General features: G+C 35.5%; 3 protein-coding genes across 4 annotated transcripts; 2 read left to right on the top strand and 1 right to left on the bottom strand.

Moving 5' to 3' along the window:
• Window positions 1–2,629: 2,629 nt before the first annotated feature.
• Window positions 2,630–3,163, top strand: LOC18032843 (sentrin-specific protease 1). Its single transcript, XM_024180239.1, has 2 exons — window positions 2,630–2,647; window positions 2,765–3,163. Exons 1-2 carry the CDS (start codon window positions 2,630–2,632, stop codon window positions 3,161–3,163), a joined length of 417 nt encoding a protein of 138 aa, XP_024036007.1.
• Window positions 3,164–3,369: 206 nt separating this feature from the next.
• LOC112096728 lies at window positions 3,370–4,371 on the bottom strand. The gene has a single exon (XM_024180218.1). It carries the CDS (start codon window positions 4,369–4,371, stop codon window positions 3,370–3,372), a length of 1,002 nt encoding a protein of 333 aa, XP_024035986.1.
• Window positions 4,372–12,278: 7,907 nt separating this feature from the next.
• LOC18033310 (5'-nucleotidase SurE) lies at window positions 12,279–17,248 on the top strand. 2 transcript variants are annotated; one of them, XR_002905454.1, is made up of 11 exons: window positions 12,279–12,774; window positions 12,907–13,001; window positions 13,117–13,181; window positions 13,779–13,822; window positions 14,533–14,610; window positions 14,886–15,039; window positions 15,686–15,862; window positions 16,452–16,511; window positions 16,592–16,720; window positions 16,842–16,873; window positions 17,002–17,248. XR_002905454.1 is itself a non-coding variant. In XM_006419857.2 (10 exons), exons 1-9 carry the CDS (start codon window positions 12,620–12,622, stop codon window positions 16,700–16,702), a joined length of 939 nt encoding a protein of 312 aa, XP_006419920.1. In that variant the 5' UTR covers window positions 12,279–12,619; the 3' UTR covers window positions 16,703–16,720; window positions 16,933–17,231. The 2 variants fall into 2 exon arrangements, 1 of the variants encoding a protein (XP_006419920.1); XM_006419857.2 differs by lacking the exon at window positions 16,842–16,873 and having other exon boundaries at window positions 16,933–17,231.
• The last annotated feature ends 365 nt before the right edge of the window (window positions 17,249–17,613 follow it).

Genomic DNA, 17,613 nt, shown 5'->3' with positions numbered 1-17,613 from the left:
GAGGGGATAAGATAAATGATTGGCCCTGTCGCACCAATTTTTTGGTGCGACTGGCCCTGTCGCACCAATTTTTTGGTGCGACTGGCCCTGTCGCACCAATTGTTGGTGCGACAGGCTTGCCCGTCGCACCAATTGTTGGTGCGACAGGCTTGCCCGTCGCACCAAAAATTAAATTTTCTTAATTTTTTTTTTCTGTAAATGTAATGTAATAATTTTATAAATATTACAGATACATGGCGAAATCAGAATCACCGGATATTGAAGTAGGCAAGATGTATTTTCGTTATGCTGATCATTTTCCTGGTCGAATTTCGAGCATGTGTATGTTATCTTCGGTCGTTAAAGTCATCGAGGAAAAATTAACAAACCGGCAGTTGCGTATGTTCAAAAAGGATATATTTGGACATTTCTTGGAGTGTCGAAGTTTTCCATTTAGTGGGGTAATTTTGCACAATCTTCTACTGCGGCAAGTGGCCCATGAAGAAGATAGCCGTGAGGATCAGTTATGGTTTCAAATTGGTAAGCATGTGATTCGCTTGTCAATTGTCGAATGGTGCTTGGTTACTGGACTTTCATTTGGTGTGGATACCAATCAAAAAAATGATGAAATGGAGCAGAGGCTACGGAATACGTATTTTGGTGGTGTGCATCGTAAGATTAATGTGAAGCAATTCGATGCAGTATTTAAGGAGTTGAAATTCGAGGAAATGAACGATATGGACGCATTAAAGATTGCACTGTTTTATTTTGCGGACAGAGTACTAAATGCAAGAAAAAATCACTGTCAAATTAATTTCGATTGGCTTGACCAAGTTGATGATATACAGTACTTCCGAAAGCGTCCATGGGGTCTATTGTCGTGGGAAATTATTTACGAGAGTCTTGACAATGCACTGTTCGAGAAAGACGAGAAATTTAAGAAGACTCGGTTGAAAAATTCAGATCATAATATTGAAAAATACAATCTTTACGGCTTTACGTGTGGGGTTCAGGTGCTATTTTTTTTGTTTATTAATAAGTTTTATTGTATTAAATATTTGATTGTTGTTTTATTTGATTTTTCACTTTGGTTGTTGTAGGCTTGGATTTACAAAGCAATCGGAGGGTTGCCATCAACATGGGTCGTCAAAACGAAGAATAAGATTCCCCGCATTCTGCAATGGAAGCCCATGGCGTCGTCGAGAATCAACTTTGCGGAGGTTTATTCGTTCTTCAACGACGAATCTCGTCTTGTAAGTAATATGTATTACTTATTTTTTAAAATTTACTAAATTTAAGTTATGTATACTTACTTAAAATTTTCAATTGAATTTATGGAAGTGGGACGTTTTACAAACCCTTGAGCCAAATTCAAAGGAGAGTAGCAAAAATTATTGGCTCTCTGTGAAGGATTACTTGCCAAGCATTCCAGACTGGGTTCATAAGGTCGGTATACTCTAAGCACTAAAAATTTGTTAATCGAAATTTTTGACTTTTCATTTACTAATTTTAAATGATACTTTATACAGCACCAACCCTCAATCAACGCGATGCCGTCGGTTACAAGGCATTCAGACGAGCATGACGATCATGACGACATACCAAACCCAATACCAGAGCAGTGTCATGACACTTTTGCGGATGAGGTGGGGCATGACACTTTTGAGGATGAGGTGGGTGTTGATGACCACCAGCAGCAAACAGACAACTCTGATGACGCACGGGATTCTGAGGTTAGAAATAATATACGATATTTTTTTTTATAAATTATTAATTTTTTATTGTTATTCTAAAGTATTATTTTTTTCTTTTGTAATAGTCGAGGACAAAGCAGTTTAATGATTACGTACGACGACGGCTGGATAAGATTGATCGTAACGTGTATGAAATAAAGTCAGAATTAAAAGATTTTAAAGAAACCGTTGTTGGTTTCATCGACACATTTTCTAAACGTCCAAATAAGGATTCTCCCACTGCACGCTCGTATGCCGTCGTATGTTTATAACAGTCCGTACATGATTCCTCCGGTCAGGCGAGGACAGCACGTCCGGCCTTTACCTCGACCCCAAATCATGGAGCATGCGATTGACATGAGTACGAGTGTGGATGTAAATCCACTGAGAGGATTGGAGGACTCTAGTCTGTTTGCTGAGTTTGATCAATGGTTTACTGGTGATAGCAGAGTCCGCCGGAGAGTCCAGCACCCGCGGTCATTCTTTCAAATAATTTTGGGGACAGCTTCGATGGGATGGTTAGGCGATGAGGTATTTATAATTTCCTCGTGGTGTATACTGTTGTGGATTTGTGTATAAATTTGTTTTTAAAAACTCGTAATATTTCTGTTTCTCTACAGCATATTCACGAGTATCTCCGCTTGATTAGCGAGAAGCAACGGCAGTATCCAAATGCCTTACTCCAACGTGTCACACATACTGACACATTTTTTTGGGTAACGTGCCGACAAAACTTATAAATCTTATGTGGATGTAAAAATTTAAGTTTTATTAATTTATGCATTTCTTGGTTATCTATGTATTAGGTGTTCTTGAATCAGTTATGGAATAACGGGAATTGTGCAGTCGATTCAATGGTATTCGACGACCGCGTGAATAGTTATCTTTGTGGCCGCCAGCACACAATGTCTAAATCAATGACGGATGTCGATATGGTATGTATTTTATTACATTTCACATGCTATCTAATGAAAATATTCAAGTTGTTGCTTTTTCTTTGTTGTATTTTAATTTCATACATAACGAACATGTTTTTCAATTGTTATATGCAGCTACTCATCCCTGTTAACTTCGACGGCGCGCATTGGGTACTAGCACGAGTTGACTTTCGAAAAAACAAAGTCTGGATTTATGACTCATTACTCACAAATCGCGACGACAAAAGGTACAAGTTGAAATTCAAGCCACTTGAAGTTATATTCCCTCGATGGTTGGAATACGTTGGCTTCTACAATATCCGACCGGAGTTGCAGAGTGAAGACCCGTGGAAAGTTATCGCAGTTAAGAGCGCGCCACAACAAGAGCCCGGAACTGGCGATTGCGGTGTTTTTGTATTGATGGTTACGATGTATTTAATGTTCGGGATTAGATTGGAGTTTAACGCTAGTCATGTCGAGTACTTTAGAAAGAAGATTGCGGTTGATATATTTAATAACGATATTCAATTGTAAACCTATGTAGTAATTCAAATGTTGAAATTTGAATTTTTTTTTACTTCGCACACTTAAGTTTATATAATTTTAATGCCTCACATTTTAAATTTTAAATAAAGTTTTATGAAATATAAGTGTACAATACAAAACAAGCAGTAACAGTTTTAACCAACGAACACAAAAACAATAATAGTTTTAACAAACTCATAACACACAAAATACAACTAACTTCGAGTCGACGCAATGGGATTCTTACATCTCTTACGATTATGGCCTAGTTCATGACACCGACCGCATCTAACAGTCCGCCGGTCAACGTCCTCGCCAGCCGAGGGTATTCTGAGCTCTTTACGACGGCCAGGTGGTGGTGCCTCAACTGGTGGGTATACATGCATTTCCTGAATTTCATCTGGAATTTCCCAATCAGCCACATCACCAACTGGCTCTACTGGTTGTGCATAAGCCATCGCCAACGATTCTGTAGTGTAAAAGTCCGAGCAAAGGTTAATAAAATCCACCCGGTGTGTTAGACACGCCGCGATTGCATGAGCACACACAAGCTGATCAAGCTGGAACACTCTGCAGGAGCAAGTTCTCTTTTGCAAGTCAACTAACCCTTCCTTAAGCCCACCGCCTATAACTTGAAAGCGATGCGGAGACACCGGCCGAACTATCATTCTTTCAGCTATAGTTCTCCTCTCAGTGACTATTTCATCCGCCCATGTTGTTAGCCGAGTAGTCATTGATTCAGCCACAATTTTCCTATCATAAAACCATTGCTGCAATGTTTTCCTAAAGTGATCAACAAGATGAGTCACAGGAAATTTTCGAGGTTCCCTCATGAACGCATTAACACTCTCCGCGATGTTCGTGGTAAGAATGCTGTACCTCCTACCTTCAAACTGCGACCTTGCCCAATTACACGTACCGACATTATTTTCTAGGTAATCAGCCGCACCCGAGTGGATCATCCACAACCCTTCAAGTTGTCTCTTAAATTCCTCATGGCCATATGCTTTTGCTGCATTAATAAAGGCAGGCTCAAATTGATCCCAAAGAGCTTTGGACATTCTAAACTGAGACTTAATGTTACCTTTCACGTGGTAAAAACAAACGCCATGAGTTGCATTGTGAAAAACTTTAAGAACGGCTCTCCTTATGGCAGTGCATCGATCAGAGATAATTACCAACTTAGGTCTATCGCCAATCACTCCGTGTAACTTCATCATAAACTATTCCCAAGCATCGTTGTTTTCTGAATCCATGATCCCAATGGCTAACGGATACAATTGATTGTTACCATCAAGACATGTTGCCACGAACATGCTTCCACGATATAATCCCTTCAGATGAGTACCATCTACAGCAATGACAGGCCGAATGTACTGCATAAAACCCTTGATGGAAGATCCGAGTGCTACAAAATAGTACAAGAAATTACCATCTCCATCCTGCTCGAGGTGAGTGACTGTACCCTCATTCGCTGTAGTTAGTACGTGAGAGTATTTAGGGAGCAAGTTGTATGACTCTGCAGGGTTGCCTCGAACTATTTCAAGACCAACTTCTCTCGCCCGATATGCCTGCTGGTATGTTAACTGAACACCGTATTCCTGTTGCATATCTGCTCTTATGTCATTCGGAGTATAAATCCTCTTGTCTTGAATATATTTTTCTGCGATAATATGACCGACAACCTGGCTCCTGACTTGATGACGTCCATCAACCAATACCTCATTATGACAAGTGTGTACATTGTCAATTCTCTTCACCACCCACGGAATATTTTGCTCGTTCGAACATCTAGTTGCTCGAATACGCCATTTACATGATTCTGAACAACAGTGAGCCTCGAAACGTGTCGTAGTAGACCGTGCAATCTTGAAATCAAACTTGTCTCTAAAGGCAACCTTGCGTAGTTGTAATATAAACTCATTTTTCTCAGCAAATAGCTTACCCACACTGATATCATCTGAATCACAACTGCTAACAAAGCTTGGAGCAACCATATTCGAAGGCAAAGTTGGAGCAACACTTGTAAGGGGGTCAATTCGCCTTCTCGATCGAACCATAGAAGGAATAGGTCTATTGCCTCTGTTATTCACAGGAGTATTGTCTTCACACTCATCCTCATGCTGAAACGATGGAACATTTGAAGGACCGGCTCCTCCATCATCACCATCATTATTGAAACGCGTGCCCCCCCTTGTAGTATTAGAAGGTTCTGCACAAACATTATCCCCCTCTGTCTCATTATGAAAATCATCATTGTCCCGAAAAACATTGTTGTGATACGGAGAATATCGTTGCTCCAACGACGTTGTTATTGGAAATACTGTTGCTCCAACATCCTGTAACGTAACGCCATTATCATCAATGTTGTCATAATTTTCGTGGATTGGAGAGTAATATTGCTGCAACGATATTGTCCTTGGCAACACCTCTTCATCATTATCGGGGCCAGACATATTTGCTCTAAACGAAGTTTCTGTATCGACATGTGGCTCAATACCTTCGCTCGGAACTCGAGGTGATGTGGTCACGAATATAGGAATGCATCCAAAATTAGCTACGTCCGATGCCATATGCAACACAACCCTCACCATTTCATCATCGCATATATCCATGGGCATTGCACATATACGATATAATGTGTTACTAGACCTCAAAGTTGTCTTCATGGTGATACTATAGTCATTAGGGTTAATTTGTAACACCTCGTATACTCTTGCCAATAACTGATCAAACAGATAATTTTTTCCAACAAAAAATGCTCGATTTTTACCATTCACGTACTCCATACGGCTATTTTCTAATGTCTCCCACCAACCATCGTAACACAATTCAAGTACAACTGAATCCATTAAGCCTGAAATTATAAAAAAATATTATTTCAGCCATATTAAAATAATACAGTTTTAATGATGTATTTCATGGTGGGTGCGACAGGCAACCTGTCGCCCGAATCTTGGTGCGACAGGGTGCCCGTCGCACCAAGGTTTGGTGCGACAGGATGCCCGTCGCACCAAGGTTTGGTGCGACAGGGTGCCCGTCGCACCTTGCTTGGTGCGACGGGATGCCCGTCGCACCAAGGTTTGGTGCGACAGGGTGCCCGTCGCACCTTGCTTGGTGCGACGGGTGCCCGTCGCACCTTGCTTGGTGCGACAGGCACCTGTCGCACCTTGCTTGGTGCAACAGGTTGCCTGTCGCACCAAGTTTTGCTGCGACAGGCAGCCTGTCGCCAGATCCAGATTTAGCCCAGTTGTTCAGAAAATAACTCATACCAGTAACTGATGTCGATTTGTGTTGGATCCGGATAAATTATGATCGGATATCACTTTTATCGTTGTCCTTTGCGGTCACCGTTGACTGATGAATCAAGAGCGAAAAGCTGCTTTTGGTTTGGCGATATGGGAGAAACGACGTTGGTTTTGTTACGCAAAGAAGAGTAATTTGGGAAAAAAGGCTTGTGTTTGGCTAATGTTGATAGAAAAAAGTTCAGAGGGTTAATTGCAAAAATAATAAAATAATAATGGTTATTTTCGTAAATTTCCCGCATATCATAGACTCGAACTGTGATTGATCAAGCCATTAAATTAGCTGTGTTTATTTAGAAAAGCACGTTGTGTGCGGCATGCTGCCATGGCATTGCGCCGCGTGCGTGCATCTGGCTACGCACGTCTTGATCCGCTTGAGTTCATCGATATCCGATCAATTTCATGCCAATCCTATGAGTAGTACACAATTAATTGTTTAAAAGTAAAGCAGCACAATTTTAACAGCTTACTGATTAAGAGATAAGATTAAATAAAACTGGGATGTATCGGTTTCATGCTCTTTTTTTTTTTTTTTTTGATACACTTAGTTTCATACTTTTTTAATATAACTAATTTTAATAACATTTTTTTGTTTGTAGCGTTATATTACCAAGTAAAAATTACATTCAAGCACAAAAATAAAAACTAATTGAAAAACTAACCATATGTTTTCTTTTTATTGCAGTCTCTTCACACCCGACCCCTGTCATAAACTTTTTATGAAGAGTTAGCTGCCAAAAGAAAGTATGTTTGACTTTAATTGGATTTATTTTTGTCATCTGAGGTGTTTTTTTTTTTCTTTTTCTTTTTTTGAAATCTAAATGAATCTTTATTATTCTAAATTCTAAATAAATTTAAATATCTTAATCTAAATGATGTATTTGAATTACTAAAAATAAATATTAAGGTTTTTTTTAATTTAAAAATATAAATTTTTACATTTATACCCTTACAATTATAAACGTTAAAAGAATTATAAACATTTGAAACAACTTAAATAAGATAATTTATTATCATGATATAAATCATGTTCAATTGAATAGAACCCTTTATATTTTAAATTTATATGTTAATCAATTTTATTGTAGTTTATGATTTTTTTATATGAAAAATATTCATAAAAAATTGTGATGATAACTAATGGTAATTTAAAAGAAAACAAAAAGATAAAAATAATAATAGTCTATCACTATATTATCACAAGTTATAGATATGGATAATAATTGTTTGGGGGATGTAATTCGACGAGACCAGCCATGATGAGCAGATACCTATTAGCAGGGTTCCCACGAACAGGTATATCTTGCAGAAGTCTGGTAGCAGGAGAACAGGAGTATGAATATTCTGCTCGTCCACGAATACGACATCAGCGAGGCCGGTCTCCTGCTAATGGTTGAGGCGAGGAGACCCGGTCAACGGTAGTTGGCGAGACGTGCACTCCAACCCGAGAATCAAGACACGAAGACCACGCGACCACCCACGATTATGGAAACGGAGCATCCACTTCCGAGAGATGGGAAGGTAATGGGCGTGGATTGAGGGAAGGTCTGAACTCAGGAGAAGCCTATAAAAAGGTGGCCAACGAAGGTAAAAGAGTTAGAAATTTTGATATTAAAACTGAGATAAAGAGAGCACTGAATAATCAATACCAAAAATAAGCCATAAGATTAGTGGCTAACGTTCCCAGGAACACAAAACCTTCATTTCTGACTTAAGCGTCGGAGGGTTTACGCTGGAAAAACAACCGGCGTGCTCTGACTTGTTTCTGTGTATGCAGGAATTTTTGGAGAAGAAGTCATACGAGGAGAGATCTTGATCGTGGTCGAGTTGATTGAGCAGAGATCCTGGTCGTGGTCGAGAGAGTAACCAGAATCTCGCATCAACAATAATGCTAAATATTAAATTTATTTAGGTGAGGATGAAAATTAATGAATTAAATAAGGATATTTTTAGAGAATATTTATTAATGAAATCATTTAGACTTTTTAGATTAAGTAAAAAGCTAAAAAAAGTGACTTAGGTGGCTATTTTTTGGTATGAAATCTAAATAGACCTGAACTAGTTTGAACTCTGAATAGAACTGAATGTTTGAATGTGAATGATATGCTTGTTTTTTGTCTGAGTTGCTAAGAAAAAATATTAAGTTATTTATTTTTTTAACTTAAAAAAATTGAAAGCTAATATTTTTACATTTATGCCTTTAAAAATTATAAATGTTAAATAAATAATAAATATCTCAAAGAACTTAAATAAAATAATACATTATCATAATACAAATCATGTTTAATCGAATACAACCCTTTATATTCTAAAATGGTATATGTTAATCAAATTTATCGTAGTTTGTGGTGTTTTTGTATGAAAATATTCATAAAAAATTATGAAGATAAATAATGCTAATTTGACAGAATTAAAAAGATAAAAATAATAATAATCTACCATTATATTACCATATGTTATAGAGATGGGTAATAATGCTAATTAGTAAATTTTATTTAGGTAAGGATGAAAATTAATTAATAAGATAGAGATATTTTAGAGAATATCCTTTAATAATATCATTCAAACTTTTTAGGTTAAGCAAAAAGTTAAAAAAAAATTAGTTTAATAACTTAATAACTTAATGACTGAAAATTTTTAATAAGTTGAAAAATAAATTAAATTAATGACTTAACTGATTGAAATTATGTCAAGTAAGTCATTGAATAAAACAAAATTTCTTAATAACTTAATGATTGAAAATTTTCATTAAGTTAAAAAAAAAAAAAACAGACTTAATGACTTAAATGATTGAAATTAAATCAATTAAATCATTAAGTAAAAAAAAAGACCATAAATCTAGTAATAAGGAACAATTCCCCTAATACTTTGGTTCTTGTTTGCCAGTGTGTGCATTATAAATATAAAACCGCGTTATTTTAAGAGAGTTTAAGAAAGGCGCGAGTAGCTCCTTCGTCGCTGTCAGTCTGTCACTCGGCAGCCCGATGGCGAGGCACTTGTGCATGTGAACTGGGCACTAGACTCTGCGGACGACGTTATATGAAATCAATATTGGCATTACCAATTTCCGGTGCACATTTCCGTTAAAAATGTGTATTTAGGTAAGATAATTCTACTTGTCTAACAATAGTGGACTCATCAAGATAGGCAAAATCTCGTTAACTTACAATTTGGACTAATGATTTCTTCCAAAATCCAACCCACATCAACCTGAGAAGCAGACCATAATCTACATAATAATGGCTTCAACTTTTTAAGACTCAAATCTAACATGTTAAATATTTATAATTAGAATATATATTTTTTAATTTAGTGTAAATTTTTTAGTGATCCAAAATATGCCATTTTTTCGTTCTAAATCTTAATTTGTTTTTTTTTTTCTAAATACACTAACGGTTTCATTCTAAATACATCCGTTATAACTAAAATCTTAAGGCCCAATTCATAAGGCTTCTAAAAGTTTTTAAAAGTTTTATTTTTTATTATTTAAAATATTTAAAATATTTATTTATATTTTTTAATATGAACTTAGAAAACACTTGATTGGGTTGGTTCAACCCATTTTCTATAACTAATTAAAGAGAAAATTTATGGTCTATTTAAAATTGCTTTTAGTAGGCTCAAAAGTGAGTTTAAGAAGTTAAAAACTAATTTAGTGTTTGTTGAATTATTTTAGAAATTACTTTTGGTAAAATAGCCGCATCTTTTGAGAATTAATTTATACTTAATAAAATTTCATATATACCCTCATATATGTTATAAAAATCCAAAACTATTCTTATTAATTAGCACAAAATTATTAACTTTAAAAGGATGATGATGATGATGATGATGATTGTTGTTATTATTATTATTACCAATTATATTGTGATAATAAAATAAAAAATCAAATTAATAATACAAAATATTTATTTTAGTTATTGGTTGTTATATATACACAATAAAAATATTTTGTATACGTGTTTATAATGTATAAATAAATTTTATTCAAATTATGCTCAATTCAATCATTTATATTCTTACAATAGTTCAATAGTAAAATTTACTAAAAATATACAATTGCTTTTAAAATTCACACCACTTTTAAAAATAAAAATTTACCAAACGTTTAATTGATTTTCTTTATAATTATTTATTTCTCAAGACAACTAACAACAATTATATAAAAAATTATAGCATTACCAAACTGATTCTTGCTCTCACTACCATTTCTAAAAGAATCATCCCCAGTAATGACTTGAAATTAACATTTCAAATTAACTTATATGTTATCAATATGGCCATTAAAGCTAAAATCATCTATTTTACATTTAACTAATTTTTTTTTTTTAAGGGAGATCAAGATGTAACTCCACTAACCAGTGACCGAAACCTAACTTGTAGTTCTAAGACAAATGTATGTATAATCCAAAATGCATTTAAACTTAATAGATTTTGTTGGAAAGAAACTATAGTAAATACTATCCAATGGACCAATAAAGAGTTTATTTATTTATTATTTATTAGATTGCATGTTCACGAGACACCTGAGTACACGACATAAACATTTGAATATACCAACAAAGTGTTGGTTCCACTGGAAATAGAGTTTCCTTAAGTGGCTTGATTGGGTTTGCTCCCCAGTTTGAGTCGCAGGAAAGTCGTCTTTGTTGGGAGAATATGTGCCTCTCAATTTGAGCGGGGACTTCTAGCCTGGGTTATGGTACGGATTTAAAGATGCCTCCCACAGTTGAGACCCTTCCCAAGATACCTCGTGGTAAAAAAAAAAAAACATTAGAATTTGGATTTGTTTTTCTTATAACGAATCATAACGAATTTAAATTGAATATGAATTCATTTACAAAAATATAATTAATAAAAAAACTTAAGTGAGATAAAATATAAAAAATCACAAATTAACATCCTACAAAATAGAACCGTATTATTATTTATGATTACTATATTAGCCTTCACATTTTAAAATTTTTTCATACATTTTTAAGGATAAATAAATAATTTAGTTAAATGAATTTCAAAGGAATGTATTGTATCTAATTCATTTATAACCCATTTATTAAGTGAACCCTAAACTAATAAATGAATCAATGCCCTCAAACCCAGATTCGATTCATTTAATTAGCGAATCGAATCGAATCAAACTCACTCATTTATTAAACGATTCAATTTTTTCAAACCCAAATCCACTTAGTTCGCATCGTATTGAATAAATCAAATAAGCAAATTATGACCTAGATTGCCAATGAATGAAGCCTAACTTCGAGTCCTAAAAATAAATTTGTATATAATCTAAAATGCATTTCAACTTAAGAGGGTACTGTTAGAAAATAGAAAGAAACTATAGTAAATACTATCCATTATCCAATGGACCAATAAAGAGTTTTATTATTTATTAGATTACATATTGACGATACACACAAGTACACAACACGAGCATTTGATTCGTGCCAACATTAATTATGATCATCAGGCATATATTCCTCACCTAATAGCACTGGCAAGCAATAAAATTGATACACGAATCAAATTGATCCGTACGTATATCCTCTAATGAATCATAGCGAATCGAATTGAACATGAGTTTATTTATAAAAATATAATTAATAAACAAAAAAGTTAAGTGAAATAAAATATATAAAAAATTACAAATTTAACATTTTACAAAATATAAACATACTATTATTTTTTAAAAAAAAAGTGGAGATCAAGATGTAATTCCACTAGCCAGTGACCGAAACCTAGCTTCGGGTCCCAAGACAAATGTTCTCACATAATCCGAAATGCATTCCAACTTAAGGAGAAATTAGAAAGAAACCGTTAGAAAATAGAAAGAAACCACAGTAAATACTATCCAATGGAACAATAGGTAGTTTTATTTTTCATTAGATTGCATGTTCACGAGACACACGAGTGTATCGACACGAGCATCACGAGCATTCGATTCCTGCCAGCATTGATCATCAAGCACATATTCCCCACATAACAGCACCAGCAAGCAAGTGGCAACAGCACAACAACACAAAACGTTTTTTTGCTGATCCTCATTTGTTTTCCCCCATCTTAAGCCAAACGCACGACTAAGGACTAACAATTCTTCTTCTTCTTCTTCTTCTTCTTCTTCTTCGTCGTCTTGGACCGAACAATCCTGTAGCCGGAGGAAGAAATGGAGCGTCGTGGAATCGCTATTGTTAACTCCGATCACAAGCCAACGATTATGGTCACCAACGACGACGGGATCGACGCGCCTGGTTTGCGTTCCCTCGTCCGCGTTCTCGTCTCCACCAATCGCTACACCGTCCAAGTCTGCGCCCCCGATTCGTGAGCTTCTCATCTTTTATTTAATTGAATTGCGTGACTCGAATTGGAATTGGATGATCGTTGCTAATTAATATACGCCTTGTACGTACAGACAATGTGTGGCAATTACTGTAATTATTATTTATTCTGCAGAGAAAAATCGGCTGTTAGTCATAGTATTACTTGGCGTCACCCAATTTCGGCCAGACCAGCAGATTTTGATGGAGTTACCGCCTATGCCGTGTCTGGTTTGTCATAATCAGTCTTCTTCAATCTCAACTGCCAATTTATCATCATCTGTCTAAGTAATTTACTTGCAGTATTCGTGGCTTGCATATATATATATATATATATATATTTCAGGAACTCCAGCAGATTGTGCATCGTTGGGTGTCTCGCAAGCACTCTTTCCTTCGGTCCCTGACCTGGTAGCTCTCTCTGGTTTTTTACTTTCAATTGTCAAATATTGACTGATTGCATTGTAGTTGTAAAGAGATCTCACTTACAAGCTTAGGCCAATTTCATTTAGACTAACACTAGGGATACAAACACTATCTGTACAACCTGATGTGGCAACATTGTGTCATTGCCACTTGTCTCTACATTTTCAAGGAAATATGAAGAAAATAAATTATAAAGGACGTTTCACAATGATATAATACGCCACGTTGGTTGTACAGGTAAGAGTTTATATCTCTAATATTACTCTTTATTTATTATGCTTCCACCCTGTGTGTCTTTGTACATAGATGGCCTGCACTATATGGTCACTGTTTATAGGACTCTGTTTCTAATTTAGCAAATGCATTAACAAACACACCTTAGGGATTGTAAGTTGTAATTACATGGCAATAATTGCTAATGAATTCAAATAGTTTGTTACTTTTTTATTGAGGCAACCTTATTGGAAAACTCTTCTCTGGATGAAACAGCACAAAATACATGGCCTTGTTGTCTAGAAATTATGGTGCATGAAGGTATTTCATTTTACTAGTTCTTAATATGCCTAATTTTTCTGTTTATAGGTAATCAGTGGCATAAACATGGGTAGCAACTGTGGTTATCATGTGTAAGTGGTATTTCATCTGCTTTGTATCCTGTATGTTATTTATCTTACAATAGCCCTGAAAATTTTCTCCCTGTTTCAAATTGGAGATTTTGATAAGAGATGGGGATGAAGGGAAGGGGAAGGAGAACAGAAGCTGAAATAATATTATCGTAGAGCAACAATCTTTTCTTTACTGTCTTTCTTTTGGTTAAACTGGATTAACGATTTTCTTTCTTCTTTTTCATCCCTTTAAAGAAAAATATAATTTAGTCATGGATATAACATGTTTCTCGAAAGAGGCCTATATGTATTTCAGCTCTATCAGGTTTATCCCTTGGTAATTCTGAACATTCAATGACTATAGCTTGGTTTGTTTGTAAGAGGTCGTTGATACAGTTTTTAACCAATTATAGCTATCTGAAATTTTCCTTGAATGTAGTAGATCTACTTGTAGATGGTTGTTATATTGTTATAAGATTTCCAGACACCCATTCACAAATGAAGTTCTTTTGAGATCTACGAAGAAAAACTTGAGTGATTTTTTTGTCAGGGGATGTTGAAAGAAAAAACACACCTAAAGAAAGGCTTGTTTTTTCTGCAATCCCCAAAATTTGTATAAATAAGTACTTCTCTTTTGCCATTATTCTATTGAAAATTAACATATCATGTTGCAATTTGCTTGGCTTGCTTATACGAAGGACAAAACTGATTCATTTTAATTGGATTTGCAGTGTTTACTCTGGGACAGTTGCAGGTGCTCGAGAGGCTTTCTTTCATGGTGTACCGTCTGTCTCTATATCATACGACTGGTATATATGTGTATTCTGATGGCCACACGTTGGGTTAATTGGAATGATTTTTGTTTTAATTTGCATCCATATTAGTGTTTAACAGCATATTCTTCCAGTTGAGAGCAAGTGCCGTGAATGAGTATTTTAAGGACAATGGAGTTGTGAGGCTGTTACAATTTTGCAACATATAATGTTGAAAAAGCTGTTTTGCCTTTTCATGCTCAACTTTCTTATCTTTAAGAAAAGGTTATTTATTTTCTTGCATATGGTAACTTTTAAAATTGAACATGTAGGGTTGGAGGTAAGAGCAATGTTAATGATTACACACTTGCTGCTGAGGCTTGTTTACCTATTATAAATGCAATACTGGCCGAGATCAGGAATCAAACTTATCCTGAAAGATGCTTTCTAAACATAGATCTACCTACAGATATTCCTAATAATAAGGTAAATTCTTGCATTAACATTTTAATATTTTACTCTGTCAATTTCCACTGAATCGGGGATACTAAAGCATTGTTTTCCCACCATGTTGAGGAACACCTATCAGGGTGTCAATCCTTCTTGATGGAGATCATGCTTTTCTAGAATATTATTCACTTTTAGTGATTTGAAGGACTTGGGATATTTCTGTTTCTAAGTTGGGAAACTTGGGATATTAGTTATTTGTTTAGATTTGGTCTCCCCCTTTTTAGTCTGATTCTTTTCTTCATTTTCTCTTTCCTTTCTATTTCTTCTTATTCTTCCTTATCCTATATCACTTTTTCTCACTTTTTCTTCTTACTTCCATCAAATCTGATTGCATTTGAAAGACAGTGGCAGAGTTTAGGTGGTTTGAGGATTGAACATAGGGCTTTTTTCTTCATCAAATTCTTCTTTATATAATGTTCTGTCATTCTGGTGATTTGAATGAGGTGAAATTCATTAAAGTGTGTTCCCTGATACTCCCATAGGATAGTTGCTGCAGAGAGATTGCAAATGGGCCAAATCATGCTTTGATATACTTGTATATAAGTCATTCTGTTACGCATCTCTTTGACAATTTGGTTAAAAACGTTACATATTTATATCCTTGTTTGTTGTTTTTGCAAAGGGGTATAAACTTACTAAGCAGGGTACGAGCATATTCAAAATGGGGTGGAGACGAGTCACTTCTGAGATGCAAGGAGGGAAGATGTTATCAACAATGACAATGGACACAGATTCAGCAGTTACAATTGAAACAGATACATCTACCCCATTGGAAGAAGACCTTCTGTTTCGTAGGGAGGTTGGTCCTTTTATCTTTCTGTCTCTTGCATTTTTTTGCACACCTAGGTTAATCTTCCTTTAGTCCCATTATCCTGCAAAACAGAATAAGAATGTATTTTAAATCCCTAGTCTTTTGTTTCGTACGGTAAGAAGTCATGGTGATTCACATTTTATTGTTGCACTTCCAAACCCGCACCCCCTCCTTCGATCCCCCCCGGGGGTGCAAACACCAACCCAAACCCAAAAAATGATAAAATATTGTCAGACAACAAGGAGGTGGCTTAACTATTAATCGAATGCTGTTGAGTGCTTTTCCTTTTTCCTTTCTCCTGGTTATTTCTATGCTCTATTTCATTTGTTGTTTTTTAATGCCGCCAGAGAGTTCAAAATGAAAATAGATTGCAAATGTTTGAAGTTGTTTGGAGTTAATCAAATCTTTTCCCATTGGGATTAAGCGGACATTACAATCTTCAAGAAAAATTAAACCGAAAAATGGATAAATTGGATAGTTTTTACCCTCTAGCAAGTCCTTGGTCTCATGAAAAATGTCATATAAATTTGTATCATTCTTCAGTCTACTTGAATTTTGAATGGACTCAACTTCATAGGTAAGAGGGGCCCACATTGCTGATCCTGATACAGATTGGCAATTTCTTCGAGAAGGATATGTGAGTATCTTGCTTTGCTTCATTAAACTTCTGAATCGAGCAGCTCATGATTAGCAAGGTACTGACAATGCTCATTTCAGATTACCGTCACTCCTATTGGAGCCCTCTCTAATGCAGATACGGAGTCCCTACTCTACTTCAAAGATTGGCTGCCAGTTGTGGCTGAACATGAATCTTCATCTGCTTTGTAATGCTATAGCATCCCTATGGTGAGTAAAACACGCGGTATAAGCTCTTCGTTGAACATGCCATAGTCAAACATTTGTCTTTGTATACAGCAGACATTGTTTCTCAATACAGCTGTGATATGATTCCTTTCTTGTGTTCCAGAAATTCTTTCTTCGATGCTGCCCAAAACAAAGGTGTGCATCTAGCAACATGTGGAAACTCTTTCTAATTTATTTATGTTGTTTCCTTGCAGCTGAATATGATGATTATGAGGTCATTGCTTTTAGACTGATTAGATGTTTGAACTCAACTATTGCTACAGAATTCTTTGGTTCCTCGTTTATATGGAACCAGGCTCCTGCCTCCTGATTGTCAGGTTTCTCATGTATTGCTTATCATTTTCACTCTAGTTTTGCTTAAACAGCAAGCTACTGCTTGCTATTTACTGAAGGAATATGTTACAAATTAATTGGTAACTAAATAATAGGCCTGTCTTCAGCAATGAATTCGTTGTACTCCCAAGATGAAATATTCAATTGGGATTTATAGTCATCATTTCTGCCCAAAATTCACTGTTCGCATTGAGAGATTGATGTGCCTTGTGAAAAGTCAGCTGACCTACTAACAAAGAAAGAAAGATAACACTGGATTACTGCTAAATGTGGAATTTTGGATAGAGTTCCCATAAGTCAAAACTCGTTATTTGAATGTATTTTGATTGGGCGTTCTCATGATTGTTAGAAAACTGCATTGTCAATTCGAACAAGAAATAGGTATTTGGGTTAGCCAAATATTATTTATAGGTTAAGGATCAGTACGCTCTTTATAAAATCCTATACGAAAGGGCATTAATATCTATTAATTTTGCTGGTTTAATAGTAATATTAATGGGTGATTAAGCGTTTTCTAGATGAAGACTCCAAGTTGGTGATCA

The sequence above is a fragment of the Citrus clementina genome, unplaced genomic scaffold (genome assembly GCF_000493195.1).
Source record: "Citrus clementina cultivar Clemenules unplaced genomic scaffold, Citrus_clementina_v1.0 scaffold_9, whole genome shotgun sequence".
In the NCBI taxonomy this organism is placed as follows: Eukaryota; Viridiplantae; Streptophyta; class Magnoliopsida; order Sapindales; family Rutaceae; genus Citrus; species Citrus x clementina.
The sequence above is the reverse complement of the archived record's forward strand: the minus strand, read 5'-3'. Positions and strand labels throughout refer to the sequence as shown.